This window comes from Quercus lobata, chromosome 1, assembly GCF_001633185.2.
Source record: "Quercus lobata isolate SW786 chromosome 1, ValleyOak3.0 Primary Assembly, whole genome shotgun sequence".
In the NCBI taxonomy this organism is placed as follows: domain Eukaryota; kingdom Viridiplantae; phylum Streptophyta; class Magnoliopsida; order Fagales; family Fagaceae; genus Quercus; species Quercus lobata.
Window position 1 is genome coordinate 38,043,503 of NC_044904.1, and position 23,699 is coordinate 38,067,201.

General features: G+C 35.8%; 3 protein-coding genes across 3 annotated transcripts; 2 read left to right on the forward strand and 1 right to left on the reverse strand.

The window, feature by feature from the left end:
- Positions 1-3,504: 3,504 nt before the first annotated feature.
- LOC115989522 (non-specific phospholipase C1) lies at positions 3,505-8,893 on the forward strand. The gene is made up of 3 exons (XM_031113222.1): positions 3,505-4,909; positions 6,265-6,441; positions 8,320-8,893. Exons 1-3 carry the CDS (start codon positions 3,820-3,822, stop codon positions 8,649-8,651), a joined length of 1,599 nt encoding a protein of 532 aa, XP_030969082.1. The 5' UTR covers positions 3,505-3,819; the 3' UTR covers positions 8,652-8,893.
- A 1,068-nt stretch (positions 8,894-9,961) lies between these two features.
- On the forward strand, positions 9,962-11,700 carry LOC115989527 (ammonium transporter 1 member 3-like). The gene has a single exon (XM_031113233.1). The coding sequence runs from the start codon at positions 10,236-10,238 to the stop codon at positions 11,616-11,618; it is 1,383 nt and encodes a 460-aa protein (XP_030969093.1). The 5' UTR covers positions 9,962-10,235; the 3' UTR covers positions 11,619-11,700.
- Positions 11,701-12,630: 930 nt separating this feature from the next.
- On the reverse strand, positions 12,631-18,099 carry LOC115989534 (E3 ubiquitin-protein ligase AIRP2). The gene is made up of 5 exons (XM_031113244.1): positions 17,890-18,099; positions 15,244-15,394; positions 14,980-15,046; positions 14,599-14,833; positions 12,631-12,978 (listed from the first exon to the last, which is right to left on the reverse strand). The coding sequence occupies exons 1-5, from the start codon at positions 17,955-17,957 to the stop codon at positions 12,768-12,770; spliced, it is 732 nt and encodes a 243-aa protein (XP_030969104.1). The 5' UTR covers positions 17,958-18,099; the 3' UTR covers positions 12,631-12,767.
- Between the last annotated feature and the right edge of the window lie 5,600 nt (positions 18,100-23,699).

Consider the following 23,699-nt stretch of genomic DNA (forward strand, 5'->3'; position numbering starts at 1 on the left):
TAGTTTTAGAAGGCTCAAAACAATTAATTTGTTAAAGTATGGGCTTCCGAGATCAATTTTAATGCACTTTTATGGTCCAGTTGCTAGGTTAGTGGAGAAAAAGCTGAATGAATCGTAAAAAGAGAAACTAAATTTGGGAATAACACTTCCTTGGATCTGGCGGAGGAGCAAATGTTCATATAAAGTTCAAGTCTCAAATACAGGATCGTGCTACACAGTTTATATATTCCCTTTCAATTTTTTGTCTCCCCATTTGGTGGGGTTTCCTTTCCTTATATAGTCAATCGAATTGCATCCTAGCCCTCTACTTGTACAGCCAAGGGCCTTCCTTTAGATGCTTGTCCCATCAGGGCTTTGTTGGAGGTGGTAGAGTGTGTTGTGAGCTATAAGATTACTATTTAAGGGTCATTCATTCATTAATGCGGCCAATTGAATTGGTGCAGTACATTGAATGCGGAGGTGATGACTACTTTACCTAGATATTTTCCTTCTTTACTTGCACATCTCTACTGTCTTCCTCGGTATCTTGTCATTTGGCGCAAGTGGCCTGCTTAACACTTCCCAAGATAGGCTCACTCATTGGGCTCCTCAGGGAGTCGGCCTCTTCGTCCTTCCTCGAATTCTCATCCGTGTATTGGGTTAGGACTTAGGTGTGGGTGGGCCCTTCCATCCCATGGGCCCTATTCTGTACTCAAATCTTACCCATCCTACACTAACCTTATCAAAATCCCATCTAAAAAATGATACACAACCCAAATGCGGGCATGGTAAGATAAACACTAAGTAGGCCTAATGCGAAACCCAATACCATGCTGGAAGCCACCGTAACCTCCCAAAAGCTTAGTAAATTCCTCGTTATAGTCGTCCAAGTGTAAAACTACATCAACTTGCCTCTCAAAAAAAAAAAAAAAAAAGAAAAAAAGAAAAAGAAAAAGAAACTACATCAACTTGTCTACATTATATTTTGAGTAAGACTACATTTTTTTTAAAAAAAATAATAGAATACATTATTATTATTATTATCTTTTTGCTGAATGTAAAACTACATCAACTTGTCTTGTATATACCTGAGCTTGACATACAATAATGCCGGACTCTAACATATGATATGATACATTATACCTACTCACCTTTTGAGTATAATAATAAACGACAAAATTTAGATACAGTACCTTAAATGTTGTTTCTTATGTTCTCATTTTAAGATTTAGTCATGTGGCTATTTAACCAAAAAATACACTTCCATTCCATGAGAAAAAATCTACATGACAGAATCTTAAAAAAAGAATCTAAGGAACAACACTTAAGTACTGTACCTAAGTCTTGTTCAATAATAAATTAATAACCATGTTAGTATGTTGATTATAGTAGTAATAATTATAACCATGTATGGAATCTTATGCTACAGGGACTCTAAATATGAACTCCAATGATTCTCAAAAAAAGAAAAGAAAAAAAAAGAACTACAATTATTATAAATAAATAATCCTCTTTCTGTCAAAATATTAAAAAGAGGCGAAAATGGGTAATTACCCATCAAAATCTAACTATTTAGTTAATAGGGTCCGTTTACAAACTATATATATTTTTAGCAACTTGAGTTTCAAAGACTCGATTTTCGGCCCCTAAATCGAGCTTCTAACGCTCGATTTTCATGCGTCGTTCCTGTCTATGTGGCGCTTTGTCCAGGTGGCGTCTACATGGAAATCGAGTCTCTAAGACTCGATTTACATTTAGAACGAAAACAAAAAAAAACTACAAGGGCAGCAGGAAAAGAAAGCCCAGAAACAGAGAAGAAAACCAGAGGAAAAGAAAACCCAGAAACAGAGAAGAAAGCCAGAAAACCACAACGCGTTCATCAGAGAAGAAAAAAAAAAAAAAAAAAAAACCCAGAAACAGTCGCGCGACGACCTGGGTCGCGGTGCGACCTGGGTCGCGCGGCGACCTGGGTCGCGCGGCCTGGATCTGTTGCGCGGCGACCTGGTCGCGCGAGGCCTGTGTGTGTCGCCATTCCTCCTTCTTCTTCTTCTTCTTCTTCTTCTTCTCTTTCTTTTTTTTTCTTTCTTTCTGCCTTTTCTTTCCGCTGTTTCTGCATTTTGGGTGATTAATATTTTATTTTTCGGTGGAAATCGAGTCTTAGAGACTCGATTTTCATGTAGACGCCACCTGGACAAAGCGCCACATCAGACAGGAACGACGCATGAAAATCGAGCCTTAGAAGCTCGATTTAGGGGCCGAAAATCGAGTCTTTAAAACTCGAGTTGCTAAAAATATATATAGTTTGTAAACGGACCCTATTAACTAAATAGTTCGATTTTGATGGGTAATTACCCATTTTCGCCTTAAAAAGAAGAAGATAACATCCCTATTCATTAATAAATGAGTAATCCTTCATGAGAACCTTAACCCCAATGCATTGTCCTGCCGGCTCTTCCAACAGTACCCCAGGTCAGACAAGACTACCCACTTACAATATTAATATATTAATTAATAATTGTTAAAATTCTTATAAGATAAGTTATTACTCAATTCGTATTATATGATATCATGTTAAACGTACCTGACTAGTCTAGATGGAATGTCCCACCAGATATTAAGGATGTACTCCAGGTTGATTTTAGCACCATTACTTAATTGAAATGCATTGCTTTTCTTCTGAAAAAAATGTTAAACTATATAATAATAATAATAATAATAATAATAATAATCTCTTCAAAATAATAATAATAATAATAATAATCTCTTCAAAATAATAATAATAATAATAATAATAATAATAATAATAATGCACTTCATACGTGCAATGAGGTTTTTTTTTTTTTTTTTTTACTTTGATGTAATTTTTCAATTTGAATTTATCTATTGTTAGTAAAGTTACACAAGAAAGAATTTTTAAAAAACTAAAATTTAGGATTTGAAATTGACTAAAATGCAAGTTTTGGTGTGTGATAATTTTTAGAAAAAAATGTATCAAATGTGCATGAAATATATTTAAATAGAGAGTTTTAATTTTTAGGGAAAAAATTTATCTAATAGTTTATTTTATTTTATTTTAAATTTTGTTGAATTACAATTTTAACCCAATTTTTTATTTTTTAAGAATAAAAATTATCTAATTAGATTAAGTGTATTTTTGACTTTTTTTTTAAACCATAATTAATTTTCTAAATCCTCTTAATATATAGAAAATAATAATAATTACAGAAAAAAAATTAAAAGACTTAATTAATTATGATAAATCTCCTCTCAAATCTCATCAAAAATAAAATTACGATAGAATCAAATAAAAACAAATCCAGCCTTTCAAGAAATCAAATCCAGAAAAGGTCAAAAAAAACGGGCAAACGATAATTCGAAAAAATGGATCAGCTCAGCTGTAACAATTCAATTACCCAATTAAAAAAAAATCCGTCCCTTCTTTCTTTTTCTCTCTCTCTCTCTCTCTCTCTCTCTCTAAACCTATCATATTCATGTATATGAAACCATATACATGAATATGATAACGATTCTACCGAGTACTGAGTCCTATTAAGGACTCCTCCTTTTGCCTTTGACTCTGGGAGAACAAAAAGACAAAAGAGAAAACAAAAGTGTACACAAGCACAATTCACAACCACGAAAACCCAAAAATTAATATATAAAAAAGCAAAATATGCTACTGCGTTCCTTATTCTCTAAGCATATACCGTGAGATAGTTACTATGATAATTGGAAACAAAGTTACAAAAGTCTTGATTCTCTTCTTGTTTCAGTACAACAACCTTTGATTCCTATTGAAGGCAACAACATTAACTCTCTTTCCCTTTTCCGATCACCGGAATGGCTTTCCGGCGAGTCCCTCTTAGCTTCTTTTTCTTTCTCTTTCTCATAGCATCTTCCCAGTCCTTGGAATTCAAAAAGAAGCACAAAATCAAAGGACCCATCAAGACCCTGGTCGTCATCATCATGGAAAACCGTTCTTTTGACCACATCTACGGTTGGCTCAAAGCGACCCGACCCGACATCGACGGCTTGGACGGCGACGAGTCGAACCGGGTTGTAGTCACGAACCCGGACTCGGAAGAAGTTAAGGTTTCAAACGACGCTCTGTTCATTGACTCGGATCCGGGTCACTCGTTTCAGGCGATCAGGGAGCAGATATTCGGGTCGAACGATTCGACCCAAGAACCGTTGATGAACGGGTTCGCTCAGCAAGCGGAGAGCGAGAATCCAGGCATGTCGAGAACCGTGATGAGCGGGTTCAAACCGGAGCTCCTACCGGTTTACACCGAGTTAGCGAACGAGTTCGCCGTGTTCGACCGGTGGTTCGCCTCGGTCCCCGCGTCGACTCAGCCGAACCGATTCTACGTCCACTCGGCCACGTCACACGGAGCCATGAGCAACGTACGGAAAGACCTTATCCATGGGTTCCCACAAAAAACGATCTTCGACTCGCTCGACGAAAATGACCTCAGCTTCGGTATTTATTACCAAAACATCCCGGCAACCTTGTTCTTCGCGAGCCTGAGGAAACTAAAGCACGTGACTAAGTTTCACAGCTACTCTTTGAAGTTCAAATTGCACGCCAAGTTGGGTAAGTTGCCGAACTATGCGGTGGTGGAACAGAGGTACTTTGATGTGGAGGCGCTCCCAGCCAATGACGACCACCCATCGCATGACGTGGCGCTCGGACAGAGGTTCGTGAAGGAGGTGTACGAGACTCTCAGAGCTAGCCCTCAGTGGAACGAGATGGCTATTTTGATTACCTATGATGAGCATGGTGGGTTTTACGATCACGTGCCTACGCCCGTTTATGGTGTGCCTAGCCCTGATGGGATCATTGGTGGTGACCCGTTTTACTTCCGGTTCGACCGGTTGGGTGTCCGGGTCCCGACCATACTTATCTCGCCGTGGGTCGAGAAGGGTACTGGTGAGTGAGTCTTTGATTTTTGTTTTTCATGTTCCAAATTTGGATATGTACTTAATTACTAACTGGTTTAATTATGGTACAAAGTTTGGTATTGCTTGAAATTGTTTCTGTTTCTTGTTTTGGTTGGTATTGCTTGATGTTGTTGTGCACTTGGGGTGATTGCTGTGGAATCAAAATGAATTTTTCCCAAGTGCTTGTTTCTGTTTTGTTTTGTTTATTACTGCTTAATTGATTTTTTGTATGCTTCTTTGTGTGTTTTCTACTTCGAAGGATTCAAAACCAAAACCACGATACAGTAAGTTTTTGGGGTTTTGCAGCTTTGGACATTTGTGATGGGTGTATATCTTTGTTTGAATGTGTTAAGAAACTATTTCTAGTGCTTTATTATTGAGTGGGAAGGGGTTTGAAGAGCCTGTGATTGCTGTGACTTAATGAATTTGTTTTAGGGGGGAGAATTTTTTTTACATCTTGATATTGCAATGTAATTCAGTGTGTATTACCTTTGTGGTCTGAGTAGTATCCTTTTTCTAACAAACCTGGCTCTTTTGCTTCCAGATTTCCCAAAACATAGTCATTCATGGGCAAAACTGCTTTAGATAAAGCCTAGTCCAGACATACACTCTCACACACAACACATTTTATATAAAATTATGAACTAAAATGGATATGAAATCTGTGCTTTCTAATGACGAAGTTGAGAATAACATTCCTTTTTTTATCCATGTAACGAGTCAAGTAGATGCAAACCACCAGGTTAGCATATTACCTCTAGTCTCTGACCTGCTTTTCCAAAAGGAGAACTACTACATCTGCTGGGATTTTGGGGCTAGTGTCATCTATTTAAAGTTTGGAACACACTTGAACTATATATATTGGCTTCTTTGTAAATTTTTGATCGGCTAACATTCCAAATTTTGGTTTCAGATTGCATATTATTTAAAATAAGTGCTTATGTTTATGTAAAGATGCCCTTGATAGCTGCAAGTTATTCAATTTTCTTACTCATAAGAGCAATAACCATTGCTGCTGATACTTTTGGGATTTGTTGCTGATATATTAACCTGCAATGCTTTGGGCTCAGTCTTACCAAAGGAATTTTTATCTTCCTTAATAAACTGACCTGTACTGTTTTTCAGTCATGCTTGGAAAATGAAACCTACAGCTCTTTGACTTTGGTACTCTTTTTTCCAACTTCTATATTATTCACATTTTACAGAAGTTGTGGTTTTCTGAATGTACATTTTGTTTATATAACATAGGTTATGCAGTCAACTTTAAAGAATTATTAATATCAGCACCATTGTTTGACCCCAGACCTTTCCACCTGCGGACTGACTCTTGATTGTTTTGTGCAGTGGTTCATTTGCCAGATGGACCAACAGCAACGTCACAATTTGAACATTCTTCAATACCTGCAACTGTGAAGAAGCTTTTCAATCTGGAATCAAACTTCCTGACCAAGAGGGATGCATGGGCTGGTACTTTTGAGAGCTATTTTAACCTCCGTGATAGTCCACGTGATGATTGTCCAGGTTCGCACCATTCTCCTTCATCATTACAAATTACTTTCATTTTCTTAATGATCTATTTATTCTCCCATTCTCACTTTACACTTCATAATATGAAGATTATAAGTGGCCATTGTGTGGAACAATTCTGGAATTTTCCTTTCTTGCTACCTATTCTGGGTTACAGATTGACCTGAATCTATAATCGGATTACCCCTTCTCGTATTCAGTACAATAGACATATACTATTCATTGGTGGTTTGAAATTAAAGTATCTGCAATCTTGTGTAAAGAAAAAGACAAGTTTCGTTAACCTGCTATCTTTTTGGGGAGCACATGTACCTATGCCATTATTGTGTGGCAATACTGTGTTCTCTTCCTTTCTCTTTTTCTTTTATGTGGGTTGGGAGGACAGTGTGATGTACCTTGAGAGAAAGAGTATGCAAATGCAACTGCATATTCCCTTTTCTACCATATGCTTTCATTGGACCTGTCCATTCTGTGAAAGCCCAAGCCTCCATGGGCAATTTATGCCTCTTTGAGTATGTAGCTTTAACAGTGAATTTTAAGAGCTGTCTAGTATTGAACTATCATTTTTAAATCTGGAGATTAATTTTTGTCAAAATGGTCCGCAATCATCTATTGATAGGAACTCATTATTAATTTCGATCTCCTGAGTTGGAGATTAGGAATGATATTGTCTGGCGCTTGTCGAAGGGGGTAAGGGGGGCAATTGCCCTGGCCTTGCAAAAATTCCCCCCCAACCCATTTCATATCACTTTTTTTTTGTACATTATTTTTTGTATTTATTTTTGTTGATATATCATTTTAATAATAGAAAATATTTGCTTGTATCAATGTTTTTGAGGTTTAAAAGTTTCTAAAGAAAAATAAGAATTAAAAAAAGGAAACTAAAGAAACAGAAGTTTTAATTGAGGAGAAACAAAGAATATAAATTTTTTTTTTTTTCAAAAGTGGTAAGAGGTTAAACTCTTTATATTTAATAAAAAATGAGTACATAAATAATAAAATTTAGAACTAATTAAGTAATAAAGTCCATAATTTGATATTGTTTTCAAGTTAAACCATACAGTTTTGGATGCACAAATGGTTACCATAAGGTTTAAAATTGTTATGATTTAATCATTTTATGAGTTCAACAAAAACAAACATAAGATGTACTTTATCTAATTACTAAAATTCATTACATAAGAATTATAAGTGGACTTTGGAAAATTACAACACGGCTTATTCATATTTAAAAATGCCCTAACAAATAAACACAATATAATGGATCTGCTATCTTTTTGTGGGTTTTCTAACATTAAAATGCCACTTAGCATTTGACATAAGTGATATTTTGTTGTCCAGATTAGTCCTTAGTATTGTATGTATAATGTGTGTTTGTTTACAATGTATTTGTACATATGTATGTTAGTGGGCATATGGATAAATCTATAATAAATTTTACCTCCTAAAGTCAAATTCGGCTCTACTACTACTGCTCGTATGCTTATTGAACTTGAAGAACCCAAAGTTTAGATTCCATGTATCCATCCCATATTGTTGTCCATGTTAAGAAAATCTTACTTTTTAAGTGAGCATTATTTAATGCATTGTTTTTTAGTTAAAAGTGTACAAGTTTCCAAAACGACACATGTTAATTTAAACTCCAGTGTAAGAAGGGTATTTGACTCTTTAAGTAAAGTAAATGGTAAGTTGGAAAATTAATAATTGACTTTTCAAAGAGGACTATATTTTGGGACATTTCAAAATGGAATAGAGGATTAGCAATTTGGGATAGAGGAAGTAATTTACTTTCTTATTTTAGCATATGATTAGTAGTTTTAGTTCATTTCTTGCAATTGATTGTTGAATATCAATCATGGTATCTGGATGCAGTAACCCTTCCAGAAGTAAAGAGATCACTGAGGCCATGGGGACCGAAAGAAGATGCTAGACTGTCAGAATTTCAAGTTGAAATGATCCAGCTTGCATCCCAGCTCAATGGTGACTATGTCCTAAATGCCTACCCAGATATTGGTAAGAGCATGACAGTGGGTGAGGCCAACCGGTATGCAGAGGATGCAGTCAAGAGATTCTTGGAAGCAGGGAAGGCTGCTCTTAAAGCTGGAGCTAATGAGTCTGCAATTGTTACAATGAGACCTTCCCTCACTAGCCGAATTATGTTGAGGGATCGGCACTGTCACGGCCATCATGTGGAAAGCTACTGATTGAATTGGCTTCAGAAACAGAAACGCCAGTTGTAAATAAACATTTACACTTGCACTTCTACTGTATTGCCTGTGTATATTTGTACTATAATTAGCATATCAGAAAGATGCGGACCTATTAGCTTAAAGCTTTACCCAATAAACCAAGTGGTACATGAGAGCATATGGAAATCAACTATTTCTATTTATAACACAGTTGTGTACACGTTAGAGCATTATATAGCCGGGTCAACCTATTTACTCCAACTACTCGTCAAGTCGATATTTCTGATACATAAGCATTTAAGGATGCAAAATGGGTAGTTTAATGTGTATATATGCCCATGATGGATATTTGCTAGCAGTCATTAACATGTGCTAGTTTTACTGCTCAATGCAGACATTTTCACACATGGATTAGAAATAATCGATTCGAATCCCTCAAATGATTATCATAATGCACCATTAATTTGTCAATTAAAGTGCATAAATTAATACTCTCATGTAGCACATGTTTGAATATTTGACAAATTAGAAGTTGTACGTCGGCACGTTTGTTTAAAGTATTGGGCATGTAGTCCATGACTGTTAGCATTTTACTATTTTTATTTGATTCTAATTCAATCAAGCACCAGGGTCCTCTTCCTCAAATGCCGGAAATGATGGAAAGGCCAATGTGAATGTGTCCTGGCAAAAGATAATCTTTAAGTGTTCCACACGAATCCTCAAAAACCTTTTTTTTTTTCAAGGACATGACCTTGAATATTATATGATTATTGTACAAATGTTCAATAAAATTTATTTGCGAAATGTGCCATCATAGAAATGGGACAAATAAATTCACGTGCAAGTGGTCCTAGAATACTTCTCCACATATTGGTGTGATGAATATGATTATAGATAGTACAATATTGTTTTTTTCTTTTTGCAAATTGTGTTGTCATAGAAATAGGACGCTAAAATATTGGTGTGCTTGCTTTACAATAAAGCCTTGAATTTCTTCGAAAATATAATATTTTATATAAAAGAATATCTGGCAGATCTCATCCCTCCTCTGCCTTACACATTCCAAGCCTTATCATTATCAATAAATCTCGTGATATAAAAATTTTCGCTAACATACTTTATTATGATTATTGATTAGTGCATAATAAAACTATAAAACTTCTATTCATTTTTCTAAAAATAAAATAAAAGTGGTATTCATAATAAACACTCAAATAATGGGTCACCTTAACAAGTTGTGAAAGTGTATCTAGGATCACTGATTTCTTTGTGTTTCTTTCTTCGCATGTCACTAAACAGTTGAAAGCTCAAGGCACTAGAGTACTATAATACTATTTTGTTATGTAATTAATTATGTCCAAGAGTATCAAACTCTTAGCAGTTAGCACTCAAATCCTATCCTTTCACCACAAGTCGTTGAAGTAGAATGCACAACTAGTCACCAACACATGCATAAACAAGTGACCCCACGATCAATACAGCTACCATTCAAACCACCACTTTCATTCATACAACTATCTAATTCTATATCTTCCCTTTTCATTCACCACCAACCATCTATCTCACACACTCACACACTCTCTCTCCTTCCGAAGAACCATGGAGGTCTCATGGGAACAAAGTGTCACAGATTCCATCAACACCGTTTACCTCCTCTTTTCAGCTTACCTTGTCTTTGTAATGCAGCTTGGCTTTGCCATGCTCTGTGCTGGCTCAGTCCGAGCCAAGAATGCCTTGAACATAATGCTTACCAATGTTGTTGATGCTGTTGTTGGTAGCATCTCTTATTACCTCTTTGGCTTTGCTTTTGCCTTTGGTGATGGCTCCAATTCCAATCCTTTCATTGGTACAAACTTCTTTGCTTTGTTTAACATCCCCAATACCTCATATGACTACAGCTTCTTTCTTTACCAATGGGCTTTCGCTATAGCTGTTGCTGGTATAACCAGTGGCTCAATAGCAGAGAGAACCCAGTTCACTTCTTACCTAATTTTCTCATTTTTTCTCACTGGATTTGTGTACCCAATTGTGGCTCATTGGGTTTGGTCATCTAGTGGTTGGCTCAGTCCTAGTTCCAGTGACTTGTTGTTTGGTTCAGGTGCAATTGACTTTGCTGGGAGTGGGGTGGTGCATTTGGTTGGTGGAATTGCTGGGCTTTGGGGCTCTTTCATAGAAGGCCCAAGAGTGGGCCGGTTTGATGCGTTTGGGAAGCCTATACAAATGAGAGGCCACAATGCAACCCTTGTGGTACTAGGTACATTTTTGTTGTGGTTTGGATGGTTTGGGTTCAATCCAGGCTCATTTGATAAGATTCTTGTGGCCTATCCCAACACCAGCCAAGGTAATTGGACTGCAGTGGGCCGGACTGCAGTTACTACCACATTAGCTGGGTCAACTGCCGGACTTGTAACCCTTTTCGGCCGACGATTACTAGTGGGCCATTGGGATGCATTGGATGTTTGCAATGGGCTGCTAGGTGGGTTTGTTGCAATCACATCGGGCTGCTCGGTTGTTGAGCCATGGGCTGCCATTGTGTGCGGGTTTGTCGCTGCATGGGTCTTGATTGGGCTCAATATCTTGGCCCTAAAACTGAAATTTGATGACCCGTTGGAGGCAACCCAGTTGCATGGTGGTTGTGGTGCTTGGGGTTTGATATTTACAGGGTTGTTCGCTAAAGAAGAATTTGTGATTCAAGCATATGATTCAGGCGAGTCAGGCGTGGTGAGGCCCTTTGGTCTTTTTATGGGTGGAGGTTGGGGTTTGATTGGAGCCCAAGCGATAGAGGTTTTGGTGATTGTGGGCTGGGTAAGTTTGACAATGGGACCTCTATTTTATGGCCTACACAAGCTTGGGATTTTGAGAATCTCTCCTGAGGAGGAAATTGCAGGCCTTGACATATCTAGACATGGAGGCTATGCCTATGCTCACCAAGAAGAAGACCAACCTCGCTTCTATGCAGATTACATACGTGTACAAAATTGATGATTCCCAACCAAATGGCATTTTTCATTTGCATGTTAGTATGTTACACATATCTTTATTCGATTCTCATAGGTTTGTGATATGTCATGAGCTTCATGAATTTGAATTTGCTCTTCAAGGAACTCTCCTGAAAATTTCAAAAGCTTGCTGAACAATTGTTTAATAGTGCCGACCGTCTCTCATTTTCCAACTCAAATTTTTTTTTTCACACTTTTGTTGATCCATGCTATGGATTGATTCTATACTTTACTGTTGAGAAAGTCTGTACAGTTGTACACCAAATAGATCGCTGAAAAATCACAAACCATCTCTTGCATAAAAGGGCCTAGTGAAGTGTGATAAAGATAAAGGAGTACAGTCAACAGGCGGAAGGGGCTGAGAACATTGGCCTACCAAAATCAGGCCCCAAACACAAATGGAAAAAAGTAGCCTAGGGTGAACTTCACATGACTTTGGACCAACATGATGGGCCACTAAGTGGTAAAAGGAACCTTCTTGATGGCCCAATTGCTATAGAACTGAACCGGGTGAGCAAGAGACAAGCTTTCAAGCATGTCAATGATATAGCTTAATTTATTGGAGACCCCAGAACAATGATGGCAGCCATGGCTGCTCAGCAGTCCTGCACTCCTGCTGACAGCAATAAGTGTCATTTGTTGGAACTGTAGGGGGCTTTGGAACCCCCGGGCAGTTACAACTATGGGATGGCTATCAGAGCTAAACAACCTAAAGTTCACTGGTGGAAGCTTGGATTTTTGAACTAATAACCCAAGTCTGTTTTGTTGGATTTCAGCTGGTTCGTAAGGGTTCTATTTCATATCTACTGTTGACCAATTATGGAAAATCACCTCAACTGACCAACCCTGTAAAGCAAACCAGAACATCGCTTCAAATCTTGCTGCCTATGCTTTCTTGTGAGGCTAAGGATCTTGCAATGAAACAAATGGGTGAAAGAGCAGACCCAATTAAAACTAATTTAAGAGAGTTTTTTTAAAAAAAAAAAAAAAAAAACTAAGAGAAATTTAGGAATCAATATCACCTGCTTGAAGCCAATAAAACAATGGCCTAATGGCGGAAAAATCAGTATGTTTGTCAAAAGAACATGTACAGCCAGGTTTATTATATACAGAGTTTCCAAAATCTATGCTCTCACCTAACATGAGGATTATAGGGAACTAAAACATGATCTGGAACAATAAGGGGCAATTTATTTATGTACATGAACAGCCTCCTACGATTCTCCTTCAAAATTGAAGATAAATCAACAACATCAGACTTATCTGTGTAGATCCAAAGGTCACTGGAGTTTACTCTTTTAAGGCTATCTCGACAGAAGGGACATGACTGAGACCGCCCATGCCTAAGGCAAACAGCAAGAATATGAAATCAGATCCTGCTATATGTTAGTAAAGGCAGAAACAAGTTATGAGCCTAGTCAAATTCAAATTCATCATATGGATATGTTAGTAAAGGCAGAAACAAGTTACGAGCCTAATTAAATTCAAATTCATCATATGGATTGTTAACCCATACGAATTCTCCAAGTTTCCTCATATATAATTGACAAGTAGGGGAGACAATTTGTTTTATTGGTCTGTCAAGATAGCATATTTGATTACATGAATCAACCCAAACATAACTCATTTAATAATTGTATCAAAACCCCTCAAACCTAACATGACCTGTTTAACAAACAAGTTGACACAACACAACCCACATAACATGCTTAATAAACAGATCATGTTGGGTTGATATAGACATGACCCATTTTGACCCGTTCAATAAACAGTATGTTGGGTTGAAACGAATGTAACCCATTATAATTCATTTAAATAAAAAATGACCCAAAATGATTAACATATTTTTATGTTTTATATGCGGCACATAAATCATAATAGTTATAAACAAATAAGTTTCATACAAATTCTATTTCATGATAATATCAATTGAAGTAATAATAACAATAAAGTTTCATCCAAATTTAAAAATACACATTATAAGAGCATTCACTTCAAATGTAAAATAGAGAAAGTGGCCAATTTTGGACTTTTGGCCCCAAAATTCTCCCACATAAGTTAGGCTAAAATTGAGTTGAGAGAGAATATGAGGGAGATGAGTGAATTTTTAAGAGAGAGAGAAGGTGACTTTGTGTGGATGGAAGAAATGAGAAAGAGAGAGATGATGACTGGTTGTGGTTTGGGATGAGAGAGAGCTTAGAGAAGAGAGACTTGAGAGGAGGACATTGATGAGAGAGGCTAGAGGCTAGATAAAAAGAGAGTAGATGAAATTAATAATAAAAAAAAGAATGAGAAATTATTATTTAAATAAAATAAAGTATAGAATAGATAGACTGGTGTGGATGGTTTTAAAAAATGGTTGTGTAAAATAGAAAAAGTAGGTTTTTATGCTAAAAATAGACTATAATTTTTGCATGGATTAATGCGAATGCTCTAAAAAGAGTAAAATTGAATGAGTGTTTTTTTTTTTTTTTTGGTTTTAGTAAAAGGTTTAAGGACTTTAGAGTTTCAATGAAGAATTTACCAAGACAACTATTAAAAATCTTTTAATAACTTAATTCCATATTAAAAATTTTAAATTATGTTAGATAAAAAATGACATTTAATTATATGGGTTACATGGGTTTGTGTCAAATGAGTTAAACAGTCTTGACACGAATAATGAACCAGGTCAGGTTAATGCCTCATCCAATGTAGCACAACTTCAGTTCTTGCAGGCTGTCGTGAATGACTCCTGAAGGATGGAAATAAAATTGGACCTTTGTAGCAGAGTTTCTCTAATAAAATTTTTCAAGAAAGAGACCAAAGGAAGGCCAAAAACTTAAATTTTCAATGGGACACTACATGATTATATTTTAACTTTGTGTGTGTGTGTGTTTTTTGGTCACTAAAAGCGGTGGTTATATACATAATCATTAGATGTAATATATGATGTGTTCAGAGAAGGAAAACAGAAAGCTTACCAATCCTGATAACACTTCCAACACAAAGAATGGTTGCAATTAGGCAAAACAACCTTGCTATTCACCTCCATGCAAATGCCACACTCCTCTTCTCTTTCTATGTCAATTTCAGAGAGTTTTCCTTTTTCCAACTCATCCTTCTTTTTGTATCTGAGATTACATGTCTCTTTCTGCTTCCGGTCCTCCAAATCTGTGACGCCTCTTTGAAGTTGCAAGAAAGATGGAAATATCACCGCTGTTTAAAAATAAATAAATAAATAAAAACAAAAAATCCCAACTCATAATATTATTATTTTTTCTTTTCTCTGTAGATAAGTTGCAGCAATGTTAAAAATTGATCCACAAAAAATAATCATTTCTCCTTCATTGAATCTCACTCACCATAAAACTCTCTAATACTTGCTTTCCTTTCATAAACAGACATGGTCGTCTTGCCATCTGCATAGGTCTGCACCAATCCATCACATTGCCACGCCCAATAAGTAAGTCATTATAAAATTACTACATTGTTGAAGGGGATGGGATGCAAATTAAACCACAGAAACAATTACAAGGACAAGAGAGAGAGAGAGAGAGAGAGATCTCATATAAATCTGAAAGCAGAAACTAACAGAATCGAAGAGTATTAATAGGAGAGAGACGTACCATATAAATAAGAATTCTAAGCAAACCAAGTACACAAGCAAGGTGACAATCAGTCCATTGAACAAGAAATAGAAAAAGGTGAGCCACTGGACTGTAGGACAGTCTCATCTGAATACGTGCTCCATCATTCTCCCTTGGAAAATCTAAAGCCCTGAAAAAACAAGAGAGGAAAAAAGGCAGCAAAGCACAGGATTAACAAATGTACAGAAATGATCATATAATCAAAGTGATATAGAATCAGCGCACACACATAAAATATAACCGGTAGACATTTTATTCCACAACTTAGCCCAATCAACAAAGCCATTCTCCAAACTAATTAAGATGTTAAAAAAGTTTATTTCTAGAGAGTCCTTTATCCCATACCAACAATTACAGAAAAGGAAAGTGTTGAAATATTGCATATGATTTGAAGGAGAAAGAGGAAGAAGATCATTTGCTTGAATATTCAACTAACATTAAAAAAAATCAACAAATTCCTAGGAGAGTCATACACCTAATGGACCATTATGAACCCAAGCTAAAGTTCTGGACACGGGTAGAAGCAGGACAGTGGTAGAATTTACTGTAAACAACTCTTAATAGAATTACAGAAAATCACTATTTTAGCAAGCCATTTATCTATCTGCTCTAACCACAGTTTCAAAAAATGCAGTATCTGTTTCATTCATGCCTCCAGCATGTTACTCCATCCTAGTGCTGCTACAACAAGCCTTTAAAATTATACATGAAATTAGCCTCTAATCATTCAAACTGTCTTGACACTCTATTGACATTCTAACAAGAAGTATGAATCCAAGGTCATTTAGAGCATCGTAGATGCTAGCATTACAATAGTCCTATTGTAATGGTTAATCTCAAAATACATGCGAACCATTTAGAAAACTTCATTTGACTTTGTTAGGGGGTTTGGATTAAAATTAACATTGTAGCCACTTTTCAGTCTTCTCCAATCACAATATGGAATATTCCCACTTTATGCTTCAGCTTAAACATTAGATGATTTATATCAATGATAAACAAAAAAGCTGTTAGGAAACAGGAGACATAACCCAGGATTTATGGGATAAGAACAACAGAAAAGACAACGCACAAATGCAAACACCAGATTTTACAAGGTTACATATATATATATATATATATATATATTGTCATCTTAGCTCAATCAACTAATCTTTCAATATAATTCTGCCATTTCAAAATTCATGATTACAAAACTTTGACTAAAGGAGTTGGGTTTGCAGTCAATCAAACAGAACCCTTTGCTATTCAGTTCTGCAGAAGGTACATGATATGAAGAGCAATGATACTCTGTGTACAAAGACTAGCATCATCTATAGGAATGTAGTAATGTCAATGAATTTGCCACGATTTATGTGCATAACCCAACTAGTTTAATGTTCCCTTTTTTTTTAAAGAATGGAAATATGTGCCATCATGGTCTGAAACGATTACACTCAAAGTCAATAAATTTTCAGGTTCTTCATAAATTCCATGTCAAACATACATAGGATGATTACAATATATCCTCACATGAAGTTACATTTGAAAATTCGTAAAAGCAACAGAATCCAAAAAAGAATGACACTATAAATTTCATATAAAGAGGGTAATAAAAAACTTATCAATAAGTTCCTACTTCCTAGTCTGCTCTGTATTATTTAAGGTAAGAATATTCCTCTCTCTCTCTCTCTCTCTCTCTCTCCAAATGTCCATAAAATGCAAAAAGGGAAAGTCCCCAAAAATCTCATTCTTCTCATGATGACCAAATCTCCCTTTCCATGTGGCAAATATATATCTTCTACTTCAAATAAAGTTTAAGATCAAAGACTAATAAAAGAACCACAATTCAATAGCCACATTGCATTGTTAAAGAAGATTATCCAACCCAATTCACCAGTCATCATACACGTGTAAAATCCATTCACAATAATTCTTTACTTTCTACTCAGGTAGTCAGGTTGTCAACTGTACTCTTTAGTTACCTAAAGGCAAAAACGCAGTGGTCCATCAAAAGAATGCTACTTGAGCAGCCTTGTCTTTTTCTCATTTCATAGATTATAAAAGCCAAAAAAATATATTATCATTAAGTACAAAATACAAATGGGTCTACTCTGGTTCAGCGTGTCAAAAGGTAAAATATTTAAGTTTCAAGGAGGGCCCACAAATTGATCATTCAAAACAATGGGTTCATTCATCATTGTGAATAAATTTATTTTAGAGGAATTAAATAAACAGATCAAATTCCTTATCCGGTGCCATGTCTAACTCACAAGCATGGATAATACTTAAATACATTCAATTCATTTTAAAGGAATTAAATATTCTAGAAAATTAAAATTTTAAAATAAAATTTATAATTTATAAATAAATAAATAAATAAAAAGCCTAGGCATTTCATGCTCAAGAATGCTATCACATAAACAGAGCTAATAATAATAATAATATATTTTTTTAACACAAACTTTTGAATGGAAATCAAACACTATTCAAGAAAAACAAACCGAGAAATCTTATACAAAGGGAGCTCAATTCAGAGGACTAAAAAGCGCTATAAATTTAAACGTCAAACGTAACAGTTCAATTTTTTATGTGAAGAATCTGAAAATTCATATCAGAGAGAGAGAGAGAGAGAGAGAGAGTTACAGAGTATTGGCGTGCTGAATATCAGCTTCAAGCGCTTTCAGAGAATCCTTGAACGAAGACTTTCCCATGGCCGATTATATTTTCCCGGAGAAAAATTCCCATCCAACAAACAGAAAAATAGAAACGTAACCACCTTAAAATCAGAGAAAGATACACAAACACTCGTAGTTTTCGATGAATCCCTTCTCGTAAAAACAAAACCAGGACACTGCATTTCTCTTTACTACTCACTCATTTATATATCACTACTGGGAGGGGGATTATTTCTAAATTACAAATTTACCCTCAAGTGTCTTTTTTTTTTATTTTTATTTTTATTTTTTTTTTTAAATTTTTGATAGGATCACTCGTCTTAAATTAACTATTAAAGTTTGGATCCGGTTATTGAGTGGTGTTTTGGTCGACAATTTGACTAACTTAATTTAGGAATACGAGTAACTTTCAGTCAAATGAGTATTTATTTTTGGGTGTGGATAATAATAGTTATCAAAATACATTAGATGAGGCTAATTGACAATTTGACAAATGTATAATTTAATGTATTTCTTCTCCAATTTTTTTATCACTTAATTTTACTAATAATTGGTTTGAAATTTATTGGTGTATCCATAACCCTCCAGTGTTATAATTATTACATTAAAAAAAAAAAACTTTTACTAATTTATAAACTATTAAATTATTAGAAAAAAAATCTCAAGAAATTCGTTTAATGATTCCTAAAATCTTATGATATCATAAAATACTTGCTTCGAAACCTTATGCTAGTAATTAAATTTGTGAGAAAGTAGAATATCACGTCTCGTTTGGTATTGTTGCTTAAATAATAGTTTTCCATATTTAAACAACAACAACACTTTTGACATGTATATTCTAACATAAATTTTCATTTTCATAATACTGAAAACTGAACAATAATAAACAATAATCTTGCGCCAAAAGGTTGTGATTGGAGGAACCAACCACCAAGGAGTGAAGAGGCAAAGGAAGACGGGCAAGTGGGAAAGATTCGATTGGAGGTTTGAAAGTTTAAAAGTAGGATACATTGAAGCCGCCCGTAAAGAGAAAGCCAAAACCTGCTGGCGCGGCCCCTTGGTTTTGCAAATTCAAGGCTTTATCGTGAAAAGTCAATGTTGTCCCTTATCCACTATATACAAGTAACGTTATCTTTGATTGCTTTGCTGCAATATAATAATGTAGTATCTACTAGCATATAATAATGGACATTAATAATATATAGTTATATACAGTAATATGTTAGGCTAAGCCTATTCAGGCCACAATAAGGTTCAAATATCTTTCCCTATAAGGGACAGGGTTTTAATCATTAAAAATTAATGTGCAAAGATTAAACCTAATAAATTTTGGATAAGGATTAAGTTCAACGGTGGAGACTATTAATTTTTCCAAATCCCACCTAGTCCTAGAGCAATGAAAAGTTGGATAAGGATTAAGACAGTTTGTTCTCTTCACAATTTCTGTGTTTCAAAAGCATTTGTGTGCTTTTGATAAGTTCATTTGCTTAAAGGTAAGACATAAAGTAATTTTTTAAGCAAATAGACTCATTTTAAGTAAATAAACTGATTAATTAACTTAAAGTCACCTTTTGCCTTGTCTTTAAGCAAATAACCTAATGGCTAGAAACAAGTTAGCCAATTTCACACAAGAAAACAAAACTCTTTACTGGTGAAGTTAACTGCAATAAATGGAAATGCAGCATTGATAATGTATTTATACTACAAGAATTATTGTCTACAATGTTAGTCGTTAGAGAAGGAGTTTGGGGAAAAAAAAAAAACATTAGTGGGGTGAAGGCCAATATTGGGCCCCCGCTATTACTCGTGTAATGTATGCAGATGATATTATTTTATTCTCAAAAGCTTGTACGAAAGATGCTCTAGTCATTAGTGAGTGCTTGGACAAGTACTGTACATAGTTAAGCCAAATTAGAAACGGAAAAATCTGGCATATTTTTCTCCAAAGCCACCCAAACACAAAGTGGTAGAATCATTAAACAAACTATGCAAATGAAAACTCTTGGAAAAAGACTTAGTATACCTTGGAGCTCTTTTTGTTCATGCCTAAAGCACTTATAAAAGACTTCAAGTATCTACAAGGTAGACTTGAGACAAGATTAAGGGGTTGGAGAAGCAAAAGCCTATCTTGGGCCGATAGGTGCACCTTGATAAAATCAGTAGCTCAAACTATCCCAACATACTCCATGACTACTTTTGATATTCTTACAAAAATTTGTGATAATATAAATGCTCTGACTAGGAGATTTTGGTGGAAGTTGAAAAATCTTAATGGAAGGTACCTAGCATGGAGAGCTAGGGACAAATTATGCCAACAAAAAAGTAAGGGTAGTTTGGGATTCAAGAAATCCAAAGCAATGAATAAAGCTCTAGTTTCCAAATTGGCATGGATGGTGGTTTCCAAAAGGAATAACTTTTGCATGAGTGTTCTAAAATGTAAATATAAGAGCAACTGCATTATTCCGGCTAAATTTTTTCGTCTATTTTACACTAACAACCTACTTTTTCTATTTAACAAGATCACTTTTACAAAACACCCACATTAGAATATCTATTATATACTCTAACCTATTTAAATAATTTTTATTATTATTTTATTAATAAATATCTCTTTCATTAATATATATATATATTTTTTTTTTCCACCCCACAAGTCCCAACCGTGCTTCTCTCTCTCTCTCTCTCTCTCACATTTATATCTCAAACCTAGATCGGCAGTAGTCGACAACAACCTGACGGCGGCAGATCGGTAGCAACCTAGTAGTGGCAGATCGATAGAACTTGGCGGTGGCAGATCGGCTGTAGATTAGTGGCAGATCGGTGGCAAATTCAATGGGTTTTCTGGTGGGTTTTTCATATGGGTTTTTGTTGGATTTTTCATATGGGTTTTCCGTTGTGTTGGATTTAGTTTTTATTAATTTTGGTTTGGGTTTGTGATGAGTTTTTCTTCGAGTTTAGGTTGATTATGGTTGGCGGTGCTGGGTTGTGCCATTGTAGTGGTGGTGTTTGGCGGTGCTGAGTTGTGGTGATGTGGGTGGTGGTGCTGGGTCTGTGTGGTTGGTGGTGGGGGTTATCAGTTGCAGAGATTGAGTTGAAGAGAGAGAGTCAGGGGAAGAGAGAATGTGAGGGGAGAGAAATAATATTAAAATAATGTATAGATAAGCTACAGTAATCGTGCATATATGCATAGTTAGAACAACCACATCAGTCCATGGATAATCTTGCAAAATACAAAAAACAGCTCTTTTTACACATTTTGACCAAAAAAACACCTACATCAGTGGATGTAAAATTGTGCATAAATATACAAGAGCTACAGTAACCGTGCATATATACACAATTACTGTAGCTCTTCTATACATTATTTAAATAATTTCTAATTTTGCTCCTTTTTTTTCTCTCTCTCTTCTCCATCTGCAAAACCAACGACCTCATCATCTGCTTCTTCCTTTGATACACGCACTCCCACAGACAAAATCAAAAATCAACCACAAAAATAAAAAATCAACCACAAAATCAACCACAGACACCACAAAACCAAACATACCCACACACGGACACACCAACGGAGACAGAGAGAGTGGATCGGTGCTTGTGGTGGATTGACGTGCTTGGATCAGAGTTTCAGATCGGCATGCTTGGATCAAAGTGCTTGGATCGGAGTTTTAGATCGGCGCCGTGCTTGGATTGGAGTTTCAAATGGAAATTTTAGATCGGTGTTTGGATGGAAATTTCAAATTGGCGTTTGAATTTCAAATGAAAATTTCAGCTTGGATCAGAGTTTCAGATCGACGCTGTGCTCCCTGCTTGGATCGAAATTTTAGAGAGGAGTTTGGAATAGAGAGGAGTTTCAGAGAGGAGTGAAAATGTTGGAATAGAGAGGAGTTTTAGAGAAGACTCTAGAATAGAGTCTCGTGAGTGGAGAGAGAGGGTTTGAGATAAAATTATAATAAAAAAGTGAGAAAATGATTATTTAAATAAAGCAGATGATAGAATAGACAAACTGATGTGGGTGTTTTGTAAAAATGAGTGTGTAAAATAGAAAAAAGTAGGTTTTTAGTGTAAAATAGAAAAAAGTAGGTTTTTAGTGTAAAATAGAAGGAAAATTTACACTAACTGATGTGATTGCTCTTACTATAGCAATTGCGCATTTATGCACAATTTTACACCCACTGATATAAGTGTTTTTTTTGGGTCAAAATGTGTAAAATGACATACTTTTTGTATTTTGCAAGATTATGCAACTACTGATGTGGTTGCTCTTAGGTGATAAGTGAATGGCTGAGAAAAGACCCTCCTAAAAAAGTTTCACCAATTTGGAAAGCCATAGAAAAATCAAAAGCTCTGATCTCAAAAGGTGCTTGCTATTTGGTTGGTGATAGAGCGTCCATAAATGTTTGGTTGGACCCTTGGCTACCATGGTTAACTGAGTTCAAGCCGAAATCTTAGAGTACAGATACGCTCCAAAATTAACTTATGGTTTCAATTCTCATAAACCATGAATTACACTACTGGAATAGAACCATGCTTTGAGAGTTGTTTGGGCCTGAATCTGTTCAAGCCATTTTGAGGATTCCAATCCCTTTTGAGTCCAAAACCTGATGAATTAATATGGGTGCATTTTCTGTGAAGGTCTCTAAAGGTGCATTTTCTGTGAAATTTGCATATAGAGTAGACCAAGAGGACACTCCCAACTCAATTCTACTTACTATTCCTTGGCAAAAGATATGGAGTCTAAAGGTACTCGAGAGAGTAAAGATGCTGCTATAGAGAATTGGTTCAAATTCTCTAACACCCAAAGAAAATCTAATGTTGAGATTAGGATCCAATGTTACTCTCTGTCCTCTATGTGAAAGTGCTCTGGAGTCTTGTTCTCACTTATTCTTTAAATGCGCTTCTGCCAAGGCAATTTAGCTTGTTGGAAGGTGGGGTTTAAGATCAGATTATGCTCCTATAAACTCATGTGAGGACATCATCAAGGTGGTGACAGAACCTTCAAAGCATTGGTTGCGTGGACAATAACACAACAAAGAAGAAACTCTCAGACTGTCTTTGTATATGGCTTTCACCTTGGATGCTATTTGGAACTTGAGAAATCAAATTCTTCACAATGGTGGCCAAGCTAACATTGTTGTTATTGCTAGCAACATTGACCATAGGTTCCAAGAATTTGTATTTGCAATGACAAGTGAAAAGCCAAGCATAGTAGCTGGTGACGTGAAGCAATGCCCCCCCACCACACCACCCCCCCCCCCCCCCCCCCCCCCCCCCTGCAATAGGCTGGATCAAATTGAATGTGGATGCTACAATCTCTCATAAGTTTTCCACTTTAGCTATAGTAGCTAGAGATGAGAATGGAGAATTGATCCAGTTATGTGCTAAACTGCATGAATTGTGCTCTCCTTTATAAGTTGAGGCTGTAGCTATTTTTATGGGCTCTTCAAATTGCTCTTGAGAAAAAATAGGTGCGAATTATTGTGGAGGGATATGCAAAAATCTGTTTTGTCTCTTTAGTTTCTGAGCTATAAAGGAAACTAAGAGGATTGGTCAATCACCTTAGAAATTATTAAGAGTGTTTTGAGTTGTAATTTCTGCTGGACTAGTAGAGTTTGTAATGCTGCAACTCATGCCCTTTTTCTTGTAATAAGTTCAATTTCCCTTATGCTATTGTTGATGTTTGTAGGGTTGATTGTTCTTTTGTTCCTTAGTTCTCTTTTTTTTCTTTAAAGAAGGCTTCAGTTTATTAAAAAAAAAAGTATTTACTCTAGAGAGGAAAGG

What these genes read in the sequence shown, in the direction of transcription:
- LOC115989522 (XM_031113222.1), top strand. Translation starts at nt 3,820, where the DNA reads ATGGCTTTCCGGCGAGTCCCTCTTAGCTTCTTTTTCTTTCTCTTTCTC. An exon ending in GTGGGTCGAGAAGGGTACTG is followed by an intron (nt 4,910 to 6,264) that starts GTGAGTGAGTCT and finishes TGTTTTGTGCAG; the next exon opens with TGGTTCATTTGCCAGATGGA. An exon ending in TCCACGTGATGATTGTCCAG is followed by an intron (nt 6,442 to 8,319) that starts GTTCGCACCATT and finishes ATCTGGATGCAG; the next exon opens with TAACCCTTCCAGAAGTAAAG.
- LOC115989527 (XM_031113233.1), top strand. Translation starts at nt 10,236, where the DNA reads ATGGAGGTCTCATGGGAACAAAGTGTCACAGATTCCATCAACACCGTT.
- LOC115989534 (XM_031113244.1), bottom strand. Translation starts at nt 17,957, where the DNA reads ATGGGAAAGTCTTCGTTCAAGGATTCTCTGAAAGCGCTTGAAGCTGAT. An exon ending in AAGTATTAGAGAGTTTTATG is followed by an intron (nt 14,834 to 14,979) that starts GTGAGTGAGATT and finishes ATTTTTAAACAG; the next exon opens with CGGTGATATTTCCATCTTTC. An exon ending in TGGAAGTGTTATCAGGATTG is followed by an intron (nt 12,979 to 14,598) that starts GTAAGCTTTCTG and finishes TGTTTGCCTTAG; the next exon opens with GCATGGGCGGTCTCAGTCAT.